This window comes from Salvelinus fontinalis, chromosome 17 (assembly GCF_029448725.1).
Source record: "Salvelinus fontinalis isolate EN_2023a chromosome 17, ASM2944872v1, whole genome shotgun sequence".
NCBI lineage: Eukaryota > Metazoa > Chordata > Actinopteri > Salmoniformes > Salmonidae > Salvelinus > Salvelinus fontinalis.
The window spans coordinates 32943828-32965197 of NC_074681.1; the positions used below are offsets into that span (position 1 = coordinate 32943828).

Consider the following 21370-nt stretch of genomic DNA (forward strand, 5'->3'; position numbering starts at 1 on the left):
CCTTGTGCAGTTGCAAACTGTAGTCTGGCTTTTTTATGGCGGTTTTGGAGCAGTGGCTTCTTCCTTGCTGAGCGGCCTTTCAGGTTATGTCGATATAGGACTCATTTTACTGTGGATATAGATATTTTTGTACCTGTTTCCTCCAGCATCTTCACAAGTTCCTTTGTTGTTGTTCTTGGACTGATTTGCACTTTTCGCACCAAAGTACGTTCATCTCTAGGAGACAGAATGCGTCTCCTTCCTGAGCGGTATGACGGCCCATGGTATTTATACTTGAGTACTATTGTTTGTACAGATGAACATGGTACCTTCAGGCGTTTGGAAATTGCTCCCAAGGATGGACCAGACTTGTTTATTTTGATTTTCCCATGATGTCAAGCAAAGAGGCACGGAGTTTGAAGGTAGGCCTTGACATACATCCACAGGTACACCTCCAATTGACTCAAATTATGTCAATTAGCCTATCAGAAGCTTCTGAAGCCATGACATAATTTTCTGGAATTTTCCAAGCTGTTTAAAGGCACAGTCAACTTAGTGTATGTACTCTTCTGACTCACTGGAATTGTGATGCAGTGAATTATACGTGAAATAATCTGTCTGTAAACAACTGTTGGAAAAATTACTGGTGTCATGCACAAAGCATATGTCCTAACCGACTTGCCAAAACTATAGTTTGTTAAACAAGAAATTTGTGGAGTGGTTGAAAAACGAATTTTAATGACTCCAACATAAGTGTATGCAAACTCCCGACTTCAACTGTATCTACATACGCAATCATTACACATTACATGAAAAGAACACACAACTCGAAAAGCAAAACACAATGATATGAAACAAACATATTCTTCAGTAAATAGGCCCTCTGACATCCGCCTGAATTGCCCGCCTAAAGGCACCAACTCCACCAACTTGAAGGACTTTTGGAGAGGATTCCACATGAGATGCTCAAATAAAAAACCATGCAGACTCATTGGAGATTAAATTGATCCCTGAGTCCAGGTCTGGTAACTTATACGTCTGAAGGTTAACAATTTAGTAAGGTACGGCGGAAGTTTATGCAAGAGGGCTTTATAACCAAAAAGTGCTCAATGCATCGATCTAAGAGACTGTAATTATTTAAAATCTCAGACACACCGTTAGGATTGTCAAACGGTTGCCTGCCGACAGTACTCAGCACCTCTGAACAGTGTTGGCAGTAAATCCCTTTTGTGTTCACACAGCAAAGACCTAGAAGTCGTCAGCCACTCAGCCTTGTTAAAATACTCCAATCCAGAATGTGGCAGTAGCGTTGTTTGGCAATGCATGTCCGTATGTGTTGCTTAGTTCATGGTCTAGATTCCAATGTTAACAAGCTCGATAGCTTCGCTAATGTTGCTATTTTGTAGAAAGCACTTGATGCCCACAGCTAGATAACTACCTAGTAAGATGACGAAGAAACAATTGAATACATAATCCCACACTGCCAGTGCCAGACCAGAGCCACATGTTGAAATATCTAGCTAATGTTAGCATATTCGCTAGCTGGCACAACCTCGCTAGTTAGCTAAGGACACTGCGCTAACTCGGCAGCTAACACAGGTAGTTTTTCATGGAAACGAATCCATTGTGATTTAATGATAATGTAAATATTAGCTACAGTGGTTAGCTAGCTTGAAGGAAGTATTTAGTGTTGTGTGCATTGCATCTGTGCACTTAGCTAGCTACCATCCCATAGCCTAAATTGCATATTAATTGTGATTGGCTCATGCCCTATTTTTTCTTTTTTGTTGTCACTCCTGTTGGCTCCCCCACTTGGGGATTCGTGCTCTCTGATTGGCTCAAAGTCAAGTTGTTGGCCACTGCATTGCGATTCTAAAAGTAGAAATGTCAGGTTTGTCGCTACTGGTTTGGCACCCAGCAGGTACCGCTTTTGTTCTAGCAACTGTGATAAGTATCTATCGGCAGTGAGATTTTCGGTGTGTTTCGTGCTTGAGAGGGAAGCACTGTCTAACACAAACTACGTACCTGTTGAAATCTATCTATCTATCTTTACTGTGTTGCTCTGTCAACCTTATTCAATGTATCCTTTATCTACTGACACGTCCTGCTCCTGCTTTGTTTAAATGTCTATTTTAGTGGGTAATTCAGCAGCAAAACCAATTTCCTCCTCAGGGAAGATAATACATTTTTACGTTCATTTAGATTATTGTCAGAGGCACAGCCAAACTGTGGAGTATTTTGTATTCTCAGCACCCTGGCTCTTTAGCTCCAGCGTAACATTTGATTTGAGTGTTGAAGTGAGGAGGTCGAGGCCTCCCTTTGTGTGTTCAGTATCCTCTTCTCCTGTTTGTTGATGGGAATGTGTGGGAACCCTGTTGCTCTAGGTTCCTGCGTTTGCGTCGATGTTGCCCTCTCGTTGTGATCCGCCACGGCATCGGAACGTGGTTGGTATTCTCAAACTCAAACGTGAGCGGTATCGGCGGGAGGAAGAGGGAAGTGGAGTGATGGAAATGGATGTGGTGGAAGGGACAGTTTTAACAATGAGTGGAGCAGAATAGAGAGCGACCCCACTTTTACCTCTCTCTCTCTCTCTCTCTCTCTCTCTCTCTCTCTCTCTCTCTCTCTCTCTCGTCTCTCTCTCTCTCTCTCTCTCTCTCTCTCTCTCTCTCTCTCTCTCTCTCTCTCTCTCTCTCTCTCTCTCTCTCTCTCTCTCTCTCTCTCTCTCTCTCTCTCGTTCCCTCCGCAGCACCCCTTCACCTCTGCCTATCTTCTCCAGGTGCATTCAGCTCCCATCTCAGTTACCCCCACCCCCCTCATCTTCTCAACTCCACAACCCCCATGCCCCCACCAACCCCCATGCCCCTCTGGCTATAGATGGAAGGTGGGAGGGATTGGGGGGGGGGGGTGCTTCCCTGCTGTGCCCCTCTACAGCCCCCAGTGGCCCCTCTCTGGCCCTCTTTGTGCCCCCACCACTCCCCTTGCCTCGCTCACCCATCCAGACCCCCATTCCCTCACTCCCTGCTGGGCAGGTGACAGGGCCCTGAATGCGGGCCGGGGCAGCCCTGATGGATTCTACAGATGGAGCGTGGAAATCAGCCCAATAGAGCCCTGCCACAGGCCTTTCCCCTCCGGCATACAAAGGAACCCGGGCCATAACACTCCCAAAGAGAGAGATGGAAGAGAAAGAGATGGAGAGAAAGAGATGGAGAGAACGAGAGAGAAAGAGGGCCAAAAGGATGACAAAAGTAACACTGTCATTTTTCATTAAAGTAGAGGCCGAGAGGTAGTGTTTCCCCAGCAGTTTCTATATATATTATTTATTTGTGAGAGAGAGAGAGAGAGAGAGAGAGAGAGAGAGAGAGAGAGAGAGAGAGAGAGAGAGAGAGAGAGATGGAGATGGAGGGGAGCTTTTCTCTCAGCTCTTCTCAGCTCGTTTTCAGCTTTATTTTGGTCTCATTTTCTCTCTTTCTTCTTTCTTTTAAATGGCAATGACCATGATGTGTGTATTTGTTTATTGGTTTGTTTGGTTTTTATCTTGTTTATCGCTTAATTAATCAGTTTCTTGTTTTGTGAATGTTTTGAGTAACACGTGTAGTTGCATTTGGGGCAGAATAATTTGGGGGCAGAATTTGAGACTATTTGATAGTTTAGGACATAATAGCATCCCAATAGAATTAATGTAAAATTCCCTGCAGAAAAAAAATATTTACTATACTTGATCAGTTTTTCAGTTAGGGTTGATGCCTTGTCCATACCTCTCCTCAACATTGCTGTCAAAGTAAAACAAACGTCCCAGCCAGACCAGTATTCCAAATCATGGCTCAAAACTTTCTGCTCTGATGGATATTTACTCTTCACGTCCAACAAATCTCCCATGAGCTTCTTTGCTCTCAATGCTCTGTCCGGTGCCCCTGGTCTGAATCTAATAAAGAGCTCTTCCCTGCGTTGGAATCTTGTTTCGGCGTTCCGGAGCCACAGCAGAATTCCCAGAGCTCAAATCCCTGTGTAATGCCTGGATGGGCTCTCACTGGCAACCAACACAAGCATTTCCTGTTGGGCTCCAGAGGCTGGCACTGAGGAGACGGGGGAGACGGGAGCCCCGCTCCCCTGCCTGCCTAGCTCTCTACTTTTAATTAAACCTAAATCTGGAGAGGAGAGGAGAGAGGAGAGAGGGAGAGCTGAAGAGAGGGAGGAGAGAGGGAGGAGAAAGAGAGAGCTGAAGAGAGGAGAAGCATAGAGGAGAGGTTACCTCCATTAACCATGCATCCACACCATATTCTCTCTCTTTCTCTCCACCTCTTTCCTCCTCTCTGATGCCTCACAGAGACATGAGGTGGTCTTGGTATGGGTAATACTATCATTACAATAAAACTGGATTTGCCTCTGCTTTTAGGTGGATGTTTGGGTCTATGAGACATACGAGCACAGACTCAGACAGACCCCTATTTAAAGCTCTGTCCCACCTTCTGTCAGACTTCATGATTAGAAGGTCCCTCAGGCAAAGAGCTCAAGGGAATGGAATTTAACCCTTTCTGTCTGTAGCCATCTGCGTTGGAAACATTGTTATAGAGAAAAAGCAACGCGTGAAATCAGAGGTCCTAGACACAGCAGACAGATGCATGTGTGTGTGTATACGTTTATGTGTGTGTGTGTGACGAGTGCATTGCAGACACATAATGGTGGACAATGGGTGGCTGTCACGCTAGTTTGAGGACCCTAATCATTATTTAATAGACAGCTAGCCTCCCCCCATACGCTGCTTTAGTCCTTCAGTCTCCCAGCCTCAAGCCTTCATTCACCACTCTTCTGCTGAATTAGGCCTTAAAAGCCCTCTCCGTCTCTCTGTCTGTCTGCCTCTATATCCCTCTGTCCCTCTGTCTGTCTGCCTCTATATCCCTCTGTCCCTCTGTCTGTCTGTTTCTATATCCCTCCATCTGTTTGTCTGTCTCTATATCCCTCCGTCCGTCCGTCCGTCCGTCCGTCTTTCTCTATATTCTTCTGTCGCTCTGTCTCTCTCTATATCCCTCTGTCCCTATGTCCTTCTGTCCCTTCTGTCTCTTCTGTCCCTTCTGTCTCTCTGTCCCGCTGTCCAGCAGCCCTCAACTGAGCAAGCAGATAAAAGACACAATCTGGGATTCATTTTTCATCCAAAATGGCGATATCCTACTTTGCCCAACAGGTATACAACTCCTTTAATCCATGTTTAAACAGACTACTGGTCTCTCTGGGCTCTCTTTTGATCACCTTAGGATCCACTGTGGCCTGTGTGATGTTTAGAAGGGGGTGTTAAGAATCAATTTAAAGTGATCCCACCCTGTGAAAGCCCTAAGGCCACATCATAGTGGGCGAGAACTAGATATATTATTCTCTGACCGCAGGAGCTACCCAGGTCAAACTCTGTGCCCTAGTCATTACATTACATTGCAGGATTTATCCCAAGTCTTTGACACCTGTTGCTTCTGTGTGTCTCTCTAATAAAGGTCAAGTGTTTACTTTACATTCCAAGTCTTAGAAATACAGTTTGTTGCCCCCTCCTCCATTCAAAATAACAGCTTTCCCTTTTCGTTTTTATAACCGGCCAATCAGAATAACCATGATCTGTTATGTGTTTGCAGCCAGCCACTCAGACGAGGGTTCAGACGTGGACTCGGAGCCGGGCCTGCCACTGAAGAGGAAACAGCGTCGCAGTAGGACCACCTTCTCAGCCGAGCAGCTGGAGGAGCTGGAGAGAGCCTTTGAACGAACACACTACCCTGATATATACACCAGAGAAGAGCTAGCTCAGAGGGCCAAACTCACAGAAGCCAGAGTTCAGGTTAGTGAAGACCAATACACACATAGGCAAGAATGCAGACATACACACACAAGTACACAAACATGGGCAAGCACATACACACACATGGGCAGGCAGGCATGCATACATGCTCAGACACACACACACACACACACACACACACACACACACACACACACACACACACACACACACACACACAAACAGACACCAGTTGTACTGGGATGTCTTTAACCCCTGCCGCCCCATACACACACACATTCTGGAGGTCTTTGTCCACAGTCCCAGGGGCCCAATCTGGTCTGTGACTGCTCTATGATCTGCTGGGCTGGAGATTCCTGGGGATATGTGCAATATGGGTGTTAAACTGGCCTGGCATGGTGCCATTCACCCCCTCCAGACATCAGTCACGTCAGCTGTACACACACACACACACACACACACACACACACACACACACACACACACACACACACACACACACACACACACACACACACACACACACACCACTGTATTCTCACACACTTTAGGCATGTCTATTGCGCACACACACACACACACACACACACACACACACACCACACACACACACACACACACACACACACACACACACACACACACACACACACACACACCCACACACACACACACACACACACACACACACACAAACACAGGCCTCACTGTATTCTCAGTTATAAAAGTTTCCTTTTTTGACATCTTTTGTAAAAAGATATCTATAAAAAGCAACTAAAAGAAGCCAGAATTAGAAATTCTTTATTAAGCCATTAAAGTGATTTCATTGGTTTATGGGCTTGTCAGGATTCCCCAACAGGTGACCCATGGGCTGGTCATTTTATTTAGGCCCCCAAGTGTTCAAAACAAAAAAATACAAAGAATATATATATATATATATATACATTTGTATATCATTTTCAGTGTTGGACATAAAAGACTAAAATCCACAGGAAATCAGCTCAAAGTGATTTTAATTGAGGAAATCTGTTCCCCAATATCCCCACACATAAATAGAGAGGCATAATGTATGTCATTGTATCCAAGTGAGATCTAGATTTGAAATGATTTTGTTTTTGTCAAATACTGTTTGGTTCTTGACGTCAATTTGCAGTGTTCGAATTATTTCAAAGTACAGTTGAAATTGGAAGTTTACACACACTTAGGTTGGAGTCATTAAAACTTGTTTTTCAACCACTCCACAAATTTCTTGTTAGCAAACTATAGTTTTGGCAAGTCGGTTAGGACATCTACTTCGTGCATGACACAAGTCATTTTTCCAACAAATGTTTACAGACAGATTATTTCACTTATAATTCACTGTATCACAATTGCAGTGGGTCAGAAGTTTACATACACTAAGTTGACTGTGCCTTTAAACAGCTTGGAAAATTCCCCAAAATGATGTCATGGCTTAAGAAGCTTCTGATAGGCTAATTAACAAAAATTGAGTCAATAGGAGGTGTACCTGTGGATGTATTTCAAGGCCTACCTTCAAACTCAGTGCCTCTTTGCTTGACATCATGGGAAAATCAAAATAAATCAGCCAAGACCTCAGAAAAAATTGGAGACCTCCACAAGTCTGATTCATCCTTGGGAGCAATTTCCAAACGCCTAAAGGTACCACGTTCATCTGAAGAAACAAAAGTACGCAAGTATAAACACCATGGGACGACGCAGCCATCATACCGATCAGGAAGGAGACGCGTTCTGTCTCCTAGAGAAGAGCATACTTTGGTGCGAAAGGTGCAAATCAGTCCCAGAACAACAGCAAAGGACCTTGTGAAGATGCAGGAGGAAAAACGTACAAAAGTATCTATATCCACAGTAAAACGAGTCATATATCGACATAACCTGAAAGGCCGCTCAACAAAGAAGAAGCCACTGCTCCAAAACCGCCATAAAAAAGCCAGACTACGGTTTGCAACTGCACATGGGGACAAAGATTGTACTTTTTGGAGAAATGTCCTCTGGTCTGAGGAAACAAAAATATGTCTGTTTGGCCATAATGACCATCGTTATGTTTGGAGGAAAAAGCGGCTGGCTTGCAAGCCGAAGAACACCATCCCAACCGTGAAGCACGGGGGTGGCAGGATCATGTTGTGGGGGTGCTTTGCTGCAGGACGGACTGTTGCAATTCACATAATAGATGGCATCATGAGGCAGGAAAATTATGCAGATATATTGAAGCAACATCTCAAGACATCAGTCAGGAAGTTAAAGCTTGGTCGCAAATGGGTCTTCCAAATAGACAATGACCCCAATCATACTTCCAAAGTTGTGGCAAAATGGCTTAGGGGGCTAGACGTCCCCGCTAGCGGGACAACTTCCGGTGAAACTGTAGGGTGCGCAATTCAAATAAATAATCATACAAATTATGGATATTAAACATTTAGCTACACACAAGTGTCTTATATCGGTTACAAGCTTAAATTCTTGTTAATCTAACTGCACTGTCCTATTTACAGTAGGCTTTACAGCGAAAGCATGCCATGTGATTGTTTGAGGATGGCGCCCCACAAAATATTTTTCCACCGGCACAGGTTTCATAAATTCACAAATAGCGATTAAATTACTTTTTGAAAATCGTCCTCTGATTTGTCATCCAAAGGGTCCCAGCTATAACATGTGGTGTCGTTTTGTTAGGTAAATTCTTCTTTATATCCCAAAAAGTCAGTTTAGTTGGAGCCATCGATTTGAGAAATCCACTCGTTCAACATGCAGAGAAAGGAATACGAAAATCTACACCTAAACTTTGTTTCAACAAGTCAAAATATGTTTCTATTTACTCCTCAGATACCCTAAAATGTAATCAATAGTTAAACACGAATTTCCAAGACTGTGTCCCTGTACTAAAACTGATATTTCTTATTCGTTTTGTAATTTACAAGTCTGAAACCTTGAACATACACTGCTGACACCATGTGGAAGCCATATGAATTGCATCCTGGGAGCTAAAATTGAGTATGCCCTTATACTTGCCATTGTAAGAGCATGGTCTCTCTCAAAAAAAATACTGGTTTGTTTTTCTTTGGATTTTCTTCTACCATATCTATTTTGTTATATTCTCCTACATTATTTTAACAGTTCTACAAACTTCAAAGTGTTTTATTTCCAATGGTACCAATTATATGCATATCCTGGCTTCAGGGTCTGAGCAACAGGCAGTTTACTTTGGGCTTGTCATTCAGACAGAAATTGAGAAAAAGAGGCCTAGCCCTAAGAAGATTTATTAAAGGCAATGCTACCAAATAATAATTGAGTGTATGTAAACTTCTGATCCACTGGGAATGTGATGAAAGAAACGAAAGCTGAAATAAATCCTTCTCTACTATTATTCTGAGTTTTCACATTCTTAAAATAAAGTGGTGATTCTAACTGACCTAAGACATGGAATTTTTATTAAGATTAAATGTCAGGAATTGTGAAAAACTAAGTTTAAATGTATTTGGCTAAGATGTATGTAAACTTCCGACTTCAACTGTATATTCCGCGCCCCCCGACCATCCACTCAAGGACAAATTGTCCCACGGCTGAATGTAATTGGGGACCTAGAGTTAGACAAAGACGTAATGTCACTGTGGTTTCGAAGTGCACCAGATGTTCAGATCTCTATCTGTCTGTTCTGCTTGAGGCTACAGCACAGATACACACACACATTGAATACTCTCACACACTTTAGGCATGTCTATTGCACACACACACACACACACACACACACACACACACACACACACACACACACACACACACACACACACACACACACACACACACACACACACACACACACACACACACACACACACACACACACACACACACACACACACACGCGCGCACACACACACACACACACAGTATGTACTATTTTTCACAAGAATAGATTCTCACGTCTTCTATTTTATTTTATTAGGTATGGTTCAGCAACAGGAGAGCCAGGTGGAGGAAACAGGCAGGAGCCAATCAGCTAATGGCATTTAATCACCTGATCCCTGGCGGTTTCCCACCTTCGGCCATGTCGAGCTTGCAGCCATATCAGCTGTCAGACAGCCCCTACCCTCCCACCTCCATCTCACAAAGTGAGCACACCTTCACCATCTACTTCTCTCTTTGATCTCGTTCTATATCAATAAAGGTCATCTACAGATGTGATGAATTTGACTCAATATCAATAGCCTAGCCATAATCCTCTCTCTCTCTCTCTCTCTCTCTCTCTCTCTCTCTCTCTCTCTCTCTCTCTCTCTCTCTCTCTCTCTCTCTCTCTCTCTCTCTCTCTCTCTCTCTCTCTCTCTCTCTCTCTCTCTCTCTCTCTCTCTCTCTCTCTCTCTCTCTTTCTCTCTCTCTCTCAGCAGTGTCAGAGCAGCACAGTACAGTCCACAGGCCTCAGCCTCTCCCGCCCACCTCGGTGCACCAGGGTGGGCTTGGCTCCTCAGTGGGGACCCAGGACGGGAGTTCGGCCTACTGCCTGTCCTCCGGACGCCACGGCTTCTCAGGCTACTCAGACAGCTTTGTTCCCCCCCCTGGCCACTCCAACCCAGTCAACCCCAGCATTAGCAACGGCCTCTCACCACAGGTCAGTCATTCAATGTCATGACTGTAGCTAGCAGCACAAACATAAGTGTTTTGCTCTGCAACATGTCGATTCCATAGTTTCAATTTGACATTTAGTATAGGTTTTATACCATAAACCCTATTTAGGGGGTTTGTTCTTGAAAACTTTCAGTAGATGTATTAGCTCGGTGACTGAGTGGATTTGACATCCATTTATCAGATGCATTCAATAGGGATGACTTGTGCTATGCAAATGTTTCATGAAGAGAGAGGAGACAGTAGAAGATGGAGGGAGTGTGAGAGAGGACGACAGTAAGAGGAAGAGTGGCAGATGGAAGATGACACAAATGAAAACGGAAAATACAATTATGGCCGATTACACAGTCATTAGAGTCCATGGCGGGTTCCGTACGCCGTGAGGGGGCCGTCCTAACAGGCGGAAAACTAGCTTTTAACCGCCACAAAGGGTGGCCAGGCCGCACGCAATGCACGCTGGGTCCTCGCCCCATGAGAGAGGGCACTTCTTCCTATTTCTGTGACAAGGGGAACCCTGAGGGCGTGTGTGTGTGTGTGTGTGTCCGCTTGTCATTTTCATCAGCTAATGACAGCAGGACAACACAACCTGGTGATCCGTGAAACCATTCTGGGAAATGGACAATAATTGACTACTTAAACTGAGAACAGCAGTAGAACACATTGCTTCCTTCACAACCTGGTGCCGACTAGCCACAAGCCACCACTTGAGTAGAGTCGACTTAACGCACGCAAACGGTCAGTAGATGTCTTCTTCTCTCCTAAGAGGACAAATCATTTCCATTACTTTTACTCTGCTTGGAGGCCAAAGGTGCTTCTCTCTTGTAGCTGATTTTCACCATCAGCCTCCCTGAGAGGGTCTTTCCCTTCAGAGAGTGGCTATCGTAGCTTGCATATGGAAGCATACATGCACACGTGCACGTGCACGATCAAACGCATACGTCTGGAATGTATGCGTCCGTTCTGAATTGCAATTATGAAACGTTCCAGTGTGCTAATTGATTGGAATGAAGGAATCTATCCCTTAGTAATGCGGTGTGTAATTTATGCAAATGACTCACTTTGTTGACTAATTTGTTTTAATTCATGTATTCATCTGCAGTTTTTTTAATGCATATTGGAATATGCTCATTTGCATTTCAGACTGGATGGAACTTTTAAATAATAAAAGAGATCGAATACGAATTAATACATTTTATGACATTTATAGTGAGTGGATAAAAACCTTAACTTTACAATTAGACATACCAAATAAACACATTTTTTTTTTAGCTCTGTGAGTGGTTACCCTTTGGTTAAATGGTGTAGGAATACATCATCACTCTGAGTTAGCCCTATGTTATGAGTAGTTCGGCCTATGCTCTGAGTGGTAGTGCTTCGGTTGGTAGTAAAACATGAAGGTTTAGGGGACCAGTCTAGCCTGCCCCAGTGTACTGTGGGATATCTCCCTGGGGTGTGGGGTCTCAGACGTCTGGCTAGCTGATCCGGAGCATACCAGAGGAATCTGTTCTCACCAGTGCAGCAAGCGGCCAGGCTTTGCACCCCGATGAGGCTTAATCCCCGGAACCACCGAGAAACAGAGACACCCCCGGGAACCGCCATGGGCTTCAATCACAGAGCAGAAAGCCTGGAGGAATACACACACTGGCTTAGACACACATACAGTGAGCTCCAAAAGTAATGGGACAATGACACATTTGTTGTTGTTGTTTTGCCTCCAGCACTTTCGATTTGAAAAGATACAATGACTATGAGGTGAAAAGGTAGACTGTCTGCTTTTAATTTGAAGGTATTTTCATCCATATCGGGTGAACACTTCTACATGAATGTGGATGCTACCATGATTAAGGATAGCCATGAATGAATCGTGAATGAATCGTGAATAAATCGTGAATGAATCGTGAATAATGATGGGTGAGAAAGTTACAGATGCACAAATATCATGATATTTAGGCCACTAACTTTCTCACTCATCATTATTCACAATTCATTCAGGATTATCCGTAATCATGGTAGCATCCACATTAATGTAGAAGTGTTCAGAAACATATTCTATTCTTATTTACAATAAAAGTGACTCCAAAATGACACAATACATTATTTACCATTAATTTATATTGGGCACAAAATAATCTGAAACACAACCAGAACAAACAACAAATGCATCCAACAAATTTGTAGAGCCACAAGCGTGATGTAGTCATTGTGGCTATGAATACGGGACCAAATACTTAACTTTTTACTACTGTAATACACATATAAGTGAATTTATCCTTTTGCTTTTGGTCCCCTAAAATCGGGGGGGGGCTATGTACAAAAAGGGCTGCAATTTCTAAATGGTTAACCCGATATGGATGAAAATACCCTCAAATTATACCTGACAGTCTGCACCTTAACCTCATAGTCATTGTATCATTTTTAAAGTGCTGGAGTACAGAGCCAAAACAACAACAAAACATTTCACTGTCCAAATACTTATGGAGCTCGTGAACGTGAACGCACAGGCAAACATAGGCTGAGACACATTAGGACTTTCCCTAACAAAAAATATCTTGGTCGACCGAGAGTCGTCTGTTGTTTCGACCAACCGATTTGACGAAAAAAATGTATGTATGTGTAAAAAATACTTGAATATGTTTGTGTAAAATCAACTATATGCAGGCCTCTCTCTCGCACGCACGCACGCACGCGCAAACACACACACACACACACACACACACACACACACACACACACACACACACACACACACACACACACACACACACACACACACACACACACACACACACACACACACACAGGAGTGAATCACACAGGTGTCTCGTGTGCCGTAATTGTTTTAATATAGAATTTGCCACTGCTTGACTAAAAGAAATCTTGGGCGAAAAACAGCCTATCGGCCAAACAATCGACTAAATGGGGTCAGCCCTAGTGTGCATGCACAAACAGTCTCAGACACACACAGGCATGCATGTAAACACACACATGCACACACACACACAACATCCAGACAGGGTTTTTTGATCAGATAACCGTATAAATTGGATTGTATACAGTTATCTCTCCTCTAATCCTGTATCTAACCTCAAATCGGAGGAAATATGGGTTAAATGCTCTCGCCATGATGGCAGTACAACATGTAATACGGATCTATACGTATTGTTATCTACACTTTTGCCTGTCAACATGCCAACATTTGGGTTTTCCATTCAGAAAAAATCATTTCCATATATTTCCCCGCCCTCAACCCACACATATACTCAAACATACACAGATGCACGGGCGTGCACAGACACAGACACAGACACAGACACAGACACAGACACACACACACACACACACACACACACACACACACACACACACACACACACACACACACACACACACACACACACACACACACACACACACACACACACACACACACACACACACACACACACACACACACTGTAAGATGAATGGGATGTGTTGACCTCCATGTGTTTCCCATTTGTAGTCAGTCACACATCAGCATGTTCCTAAGACGCGTTAGGTTAGATTCCTCTGACAGAGCTCCTGTAAATTACATACTCTCAGACAGATAGTGTGTTTGTGTGTGGCTGTCCGGGCATATGTGTGTGTGTGTGTGTGTGTGTGTGTGTGTGTCTGTGTGTGTGGCTGCCAGGTGGGGAAGCAGCACGATTATCCTTCAATTATTCACCATTAGTTCAGCATTCTGCCATTTTCTCTGCCTCTTTTTAAAGTGTCTCTTTCGGTTTATTTCTCACAGTATTGTCTGGCTTTCGCTCTCTCTCTCTCTCTCTATATGTCACTCTTTCATTATCTTGTCTACCTTTGTCACTCTCATGCCTGTTTATATCTACTTTCTCTCCCCCTCTCTCTGTTTATCTCACCACTCTCTTTTCTCTCTCTCTCTCTCACTCTTTCTCCATCTCCTTCTTTCTCTTGCTGTATGTTTCTAACGGTCACTAACTCCACCTATTTTCCCCTCGTTTTGACGATACCTCGTCTCACACAAACTCTCATGCAGCTGTTCACGATGTATCACCAAGGGGACCTCTTAACCCCTAACAGAAAGTGCTTCACACACACACACACACACACACACACACACACACACACACACACACACACACACACACACACACACACACACACACACACACACACACACACACACACACACACACACACACACACACACACACACACACATTGGAAATGTGTTAAAGAATCATACTCCTTGTTCCCACGTACCCTGTGGCCTTTCCATGTAGGCCCCATAAGGACACAGTGAATTTGGGCATCAAATGAGAAAGCTGGAGAGAGAGAAAGGGAAGGAGGGAGAAGAAGGAGTGGGTGGGGGTGGAAGGGAGAGAGGGAGAGGGAGAAAAAGAAGGATTCACGTCTGTTTTTCTCCTTTAGTATACTGTCCAAACACATAAACGGTCATTCATAAACTTTATCATACAGTTAAACACACCATCTGCTTTATCTAGTAGACACTGACGACAAAATGAATCAACAAGTTATTTAGCATAGGTTTTGTATTGTGAATAAAATATAACATGTTTCATGAAAAATGTAAAAAGTGGTACTGTAAATTTAGCATAGTAAATAACCTTTTCGAGTCCATTCCATAGGATACAGTAAAATCTGAACAGAGTAATTCAGAAAATGCTATCTAGCGGTGTAGTGGACCAGAACTGTGCGGTCCCGAACCGATGCGGGCTCCCCTGTCCGTCTGTCACTTAGGAAATTATGTAACAGGAACCATGTGTCTGGGTGAACACAGCATAATGTGTCTCATATGGTCACAACCAGGAGAGGAGAGGAGAGGAAAGAAGGAGAGTAAAGAAGGAGAGTAAATGAGGAGAGGAGAGGAAAGAAGGAGAAGAGAGGAAAGGAAAGAAGGAGAGGTTATTCTAGAAACTATATATAATATACAGAAACAAGTTACATAGTCATGATCAGTAAGAATCTACAGGGTTACAGTTGTCTGTCAATGAAGACTAGGTATACATGTAAAGTTGAAGACTCATAAAGACGTTGCGTGATTTTTGTATAAATGATTTTATTTTTTATGGATAGTCGGATGTACAGTATGTTACAGGACCCTAAGGTATTTTCTAACAGCCTTCAAAGAATGTCAGAAATTCAATGTGTCCTCACAAATACATTCCTGGAAAATCCATCTAATGTTTCCCGAGACTGAGTTGGAAGACGTTTTCTCTGATGTGAACTGACATCTTTTTTTTAGGCCCGGTGAGGATTAGTAACACGACTTTACTGCTGTAGTAAATTCACCAGTCAATCCCTGTTGTTCTTCCTCCATCTTGAACTCTCCTCTCGTCCTCTTTGACACAGTCAGCATCCTTAATCTGTACTGTGTGACTCTGTACATACCCCAATTCGTGATATGAGCGCTCAAATTGAACTTTCATGCATATGTCCTTTTGACATCAATGCATGAGCTATTCAAAAGTATTTTATGTGTGTAAAATAATGTTGCATGAGAAAAAGTATGTGTTACGTGTGCAAAAGATACAGTAAATGCTATTTGTACGTTTGTCTTCATGGAGTAAGCCATGTAGGGGCTGTACTTACAGTTGGAAGTTTACATACACTTAGGTTGGAGTCAATGAATCTTGTTTTTCAACCACTCCACAATTTTCTTGTTAACAAGTTATAGTTTTGGCAAGTCGGTTAGGACATCTACTTTGTGCATGACACAAGTCATTTTTACAACAATTGTTTACAGACAGATTATTTCACTTATAATTCACTGTATCACAAATGCAGTGGGTCAGAAGTTTACATACACTAAGTTGACTGTGCCTTTAAGCAGCTTGGAAAATGCAAGAAAATTATGTCATGGCATCAGAAGCTTCTGACAGGCTAATTGACATCATTTGAGTGAATTGTAGGTGTACCTGTGGATGTATTTCAAGGCCTACCTTCAAACTCAGTGCCTCTTTGCTTGATATCATGGGAAAATCAAAATGAATCAGCCAAGACCACAGAAAAAAATTGTAGACCTCCACAAGGCTGGTTCATCCTTAGACCTCCACAAGTCTGGTTCAATGCCTGAAGGTACCACGTTCATCAATAGTACGCAAGTATAAACACCATAGGACCACACAGCCGTCATACCGCTCAGGAAGGAGACGTGTTCTGTCTCCTAGAGATGAATGTACTTTGGCGTGAAAAGTGCAAATCAATCCCAGAACAACAGCAAAGGACCATGTGAAGATGCTGGAGGAAACAGGTACAAAAGTATCTATATCCACAGTAAAACGAGTCCTATATCGACATAACCTGAAAGGCCGCTCAGCAAGGAAGAAGCCACTGCTCCAAAACCGCCACAAAAAAGCCAGACTACGGTTTGCAACTGCACATGGGGACAAAGATCATACTTTTTTGAGAAATGTCCTCTGGTCTGATGAAACAAAAAATAGAACTGTTTGGCCATAATGACCATTGTTATATTTGGAGGAAAAGGGGGAGGCTTGCAAGCCGAAGAACACCATCCCAACCTTGAAGCACGGGGGTGGCAGCATCATGTTGTGGGGGTGCTTTGCTGCAAGAGGGACTGGTGCACATCCCAAAATAGATGGCATCAGGAGGATGGAAAATTATGTAGATATATTGAAGCAACATCTCAAGACATCAGTCAGGAAGTTAAGGCTTGGTTGCAAGTGGTCTTCCAAATGGACAATGACCCCAAGCATACTTCCAAAGTTGTGGCAAAATGGCTTAAGGACAACAAAGTCAAGGTATTGTAGTAGCCATCACAAAGCCCTGACCTCAATCCTATAGAAAATGTGTAGGCAGAACTGAAAAAGCGTGTGCGAGCAAGGAGGCCTACAATCCTGACTCAGTTACACCAGCTCTGTCAGGAGGAATGGGCCAAAATTCACCCAACATATTGTGGAAAGCTTGCGGAAGGCTCCCCAAAACATTTGACCCAAGTTAAACAATTTAAAGACAATGCTACCAAATACTAATTGAGTGTCTGTAAACTTCTGACCCACTGGGAATGTGATGAAATAAATAAAATCTGAAATAAATAATTCTCTCTACTGTTATTCTGACATTTCACATTCTTAAAATAAAGTGGTGATCCTAACTGACCTAAGACAGGGAATTTTTACGAAGATTAAATGTCAGCAATTGTGACAAAATGTATTTGGCTAAGGTGTATGTAAACTCCCGACTTCAACTGTATCTATTCATTTGTTTTTGAACAAATGAGACTTGCGTAACCTGCATGAGAAAAAGTATTCTGTTAAATTTAATTCTACATGTCTACCACATTCTACGATACTCTATTCCACTGTAACCCACCACAATCTATTCAATTCTAACCTCTCTCCTCTCCTCTGTCTCTCCAGGTGATGGGGCTGTTGAATCCAGGAGGAGTGCCCCACCAGCCTAGCCACCAGAGTGACTTCGCCCTCTCTCCCCTGACCGGTGGGATGGAGCCCGGGGGTGGCATGGCGGCCAGCTGCCACGGCTCCCAGCGGGGCCTGGAGGGTCTGCCAGGCCTGACCAGCATGCCCACCCTGCCCAACTCCCAGTCCTACTGCCCGCCCACCTACAGTTCCCCAGCCTACGCTATGGACCACCACCCCTCATACCAGTACGGACAGTATGGACAGAGCAAGGTGGGTCATGGGAGTTTTATGTGCAATGATATTGTTGCCATGTGGTTGTTGGTAACGTTTTTTAAAGTATTTGTGTATTAGTTATTTATATCTCTTTTTTGTTTGAATGCATTGATTGTAAGGTATTCTGAAAATAAATTCTGCTTAAATGCCTGTATAAAAGACACATTAGATTATCATTAGAGGTATACTAACTACATTCATTTCTATATACCAGTATATAGTCTCCTATGATTAAAGACCATACTCAAGGTTTAGATTTTCAGAATCATAACCCACGTTAATTGCAAAGGCCAACATGATGAGTGAGCCTCTTGAATCACGCTCTCAAATCAGGCTGTGACATTACATGTATGTCAGAGGCACGGCTAGTAGTCCAGAGGGCACTTCGGTTTACATTACTATTACCTTCAAGCACTTACCCACGCCATACATCCACGTGGCCCGATGCAGAGATATGTCAGTGGGGCCTCCCCCATAACCATCAGCCTGTGACCTTCCACGACCCGTGTGATGAGCTGGACCACCAAACCCTCCGCTCACTCACCTAGCCATGTAATGACCCCTGGGTAACAAAGATACCTCCCCAAATCAAATGAGCGGCTTCCCCAAAACATGTTTGACAGGCGCGGGGGGGGGGGGGGGGGGGGGGGGGGGGGGTGTAGTAGAGTTAGTGGGGTGGGGGTGAGGTACACTGCCACATGTTGAGTAGTGTATACTGGCCCATCAGTGGCGGCATCTTGATGTCATTAATTTGGCGAGGTCCGGGCTCGGGACCTGTGTGCAGGCAGCTCGCAGGGATAGGGGGTTGGTAAGAGAGGGGTGGGTGGAAGGTGGGTTTGAGAGGGGGTCTTTTTAACGGGGAGCGAAATGGCCTCTGGCAGGCGGGGATTAGAACCATGTGTTTCTGTGCAGGTCAGATGCAGTCTGAGTTGTTGTTGATCACTGGAGCAGAGCCACAGCCAGGACCAACGCAGCAAGGGCAGGCTCACGCTAACTCTCCCCCAGTACAGTACAGCCCAGCCACAGGGAAAAGCCTCAGATCTGCCTCACACTCCTTGCCTCTTTAACACCCTCAACCCCTCCCTTCTCTCCACCTCTCACTGCTCTCATCCCTCTCACCCACTATTTACCTCCTTACTCATCAGGCATGATGTTTCCCTGACACAGGAGGTAGAGAGTGACATGAAACCCAATGGAGAACAGTTCCAACTCTCTCTCCTTTCCTCTCAGGTGCCTTTCATTATCTGAAGCCCCACCATGGCCAGGAGTGGATGAGATCTCTGGTCAACCCGACAGTCAACTCTGGAGCACTCCCCCCTTCCTCTCTTCTTCCCCCTCTGCCTTCTCCCCACCCAGCCCCTGAGGAGAAGGAACAACCCAGAGAGATGGAGGGAGGGGGGTTGTTTTGGGGATTCGGGGATGTGAGGGAGGGGGGGTTGACTCAATGGAATAATCAGGACCAAAGGGGAAGCCCTCTCTAGTTACCTGGCACTCGCCTCGCTCGCGCTTCACTTCATGCTCCGAAAACCAAGCACGCCTCGCTCTCCATGCTTGACGAGAAAAATAAATGGAGAGGAGAAGAAGAGGATAAACAACAAAAAAAGGAGTGAATTAAACCCCAACAAAAAACTACATTCACTCATTCAACACTCTGCGTTTGATTTGTAATAAGTGGCAGAGAGTGGGAGAGGACTGGGTAAACAGTTTTCCTTCCGTGGATGTGCTTTCAGGGTATATTGTGATGATGGGAGGAAAAGAAGGTTTTAGGGCACAATCCTGAGGCATAATGATGATGTATGGACCTGCAATAGGCACACCGCTCACTCAGCCACAATGCTCTATGTAAGGCACTCACAATGTCTTAGGGAAATACTGCACGCTTAGATTTTGTATTATTTGATATGATTTGGGGAAATGAAATGTTTTCTATCAGGAGAAGCAAAACTGCCATCAATTTGATTTGTAAAAATGACTCTAAGCATATGTACTGTAGGTCTGGACAGTGAAGGTCTGGACAGTCTTTCACCCAACTAGGATGATAGAGAAATATACTGTAGTAGATGGAAGCTGCTGCAACCCAAAGAAGTGCAATACATTCAAACCTCAGATGAAATGAATTGACACATCCCTGTATAACAATCTCCTCAATTAACTGACTACATCCTTTTTGTAATCCATATTGTTTTTAGCAAAAGAAATGGTAGCTGGGTTGCACAGATCACTTTGAAGCAAAAATCATCCTATCACAAGATCTGTGCACGTACAGGTAGCTTGGACTTTTGCATAAATCTTGCATTGATTTCAATGGGAGATTTGAGTAGAAATCGGAGTAGGACCAGGGCCTGTATAAATCGAATCTGGGACCAGGGCCTGTATTCAGAAAGTATCTCAGAGTAGGAGTACTGATCTAGGATCAGGTCCCTCCTGTCCATATAATCATATTAGTTATGATCAAAATGGCAAAACAGCATTCCTACTCTGATGCACTTTGTGAATACGGGCCCAGGCTACCAGTCACAGTCCAATCAAGTGTAAATTGAACCTGAAAAACCATACCACTCTCATTCATTTAGTATTTATTCAGTCCACCTCTTCTCTCTTAGTATCCCTGATCATAGCATTCAGTTGTGTGGAAATCAAACATTTTTTTCTGCCTTGTTTCTTTTGTATACATATATCATTTTCATTTATGACTGCATAAAATGATTTGTGTTTTAATATGTCTTGTGTCAAATGCAGCACTATTTACTATTTATAATAAAATATATAAAAATGTGTACAGGCTGAAGTGTTTTAATTGATTTCAAACCAATGTGTGTCTGTCTTTACCATACCATCTATGGGCTTTACAATTTTGATTATGTACTGAAAAAGGTTAGTACAGATATTAGCTAACTTTGAGTTATGATAAGATATGAACTAGTTCTGAATTTGGGTAAATATCATTGATGAGAATACTGAGAACAGATTACTTGCTCATTCAGCACATCTACATTAGGTACATCTGATTTAGAAACTCTGTAGCGTTCTTTAATCCTGGACCCGGGGTCCCAAAGTGCTTCACATTGTTGTTTTTGTCCTCGCACTACACACCTGATTCAAATCATCAAAGCTTGATGATGAGTTGATCATTTCAATCAGCCCTTTAGGTCCACAAGACCAAGGTTAAGAAACACTGAGATACTGTAACTGTATTAAACAAAGGGAACTCAAGCCAACAGAGCAATGACTCAGACAAGACAAGATGGCAATGTCCCAAGTGACCATCCACTGCCTTTCTTTATCGAAATTCAGAATTTAGTTTTTCATT

The 21370-nt window shown here is 43.5% G+C and overlaps 1 protein-coding gene across 4 annotated transcripts in view; it reads left to right on the forward strand.

Moving 5' to 3' along the window:
• LOC129814180 (paired box protein Pax-3-like) overlaps positions 1–20837 on the forward strand; it is a 36312-nt gene extending 15475 nt beyond the window's left edge. For 2 of the 4 annotated variants that reach the window (XM_055867080.1, XM_055867078.1), the window contains exons 5-9: positions 5595–5794; positions 9711–9876; positions 10150–10370; positions 17785–18057; positions 19291–20837. In XM_055867080.1, coding sequence (XP_055723055.1) covers positions 5595–5794; positions 9711–9876; positions 10150–10370; positions 17785–18057; positions 19291–19308 — 878 coding nt within the window. In that variant the 3' untranslated portion in view covers positions 19309–20837. Of the gene's footprint in view, positions 1–5594; positions 5795–9710; positions 9877–10146; positions 10371–17784; positions 18058–19290 lie in introns of all 4 variants that reach the window. The other 2 variants (XM_055867077.1, XM_055867079.1) reach the window with 1 other exon arrangement.
• The last annotated feature ends 533 nt before the right edge of the window (positions 20838–21370 follow it).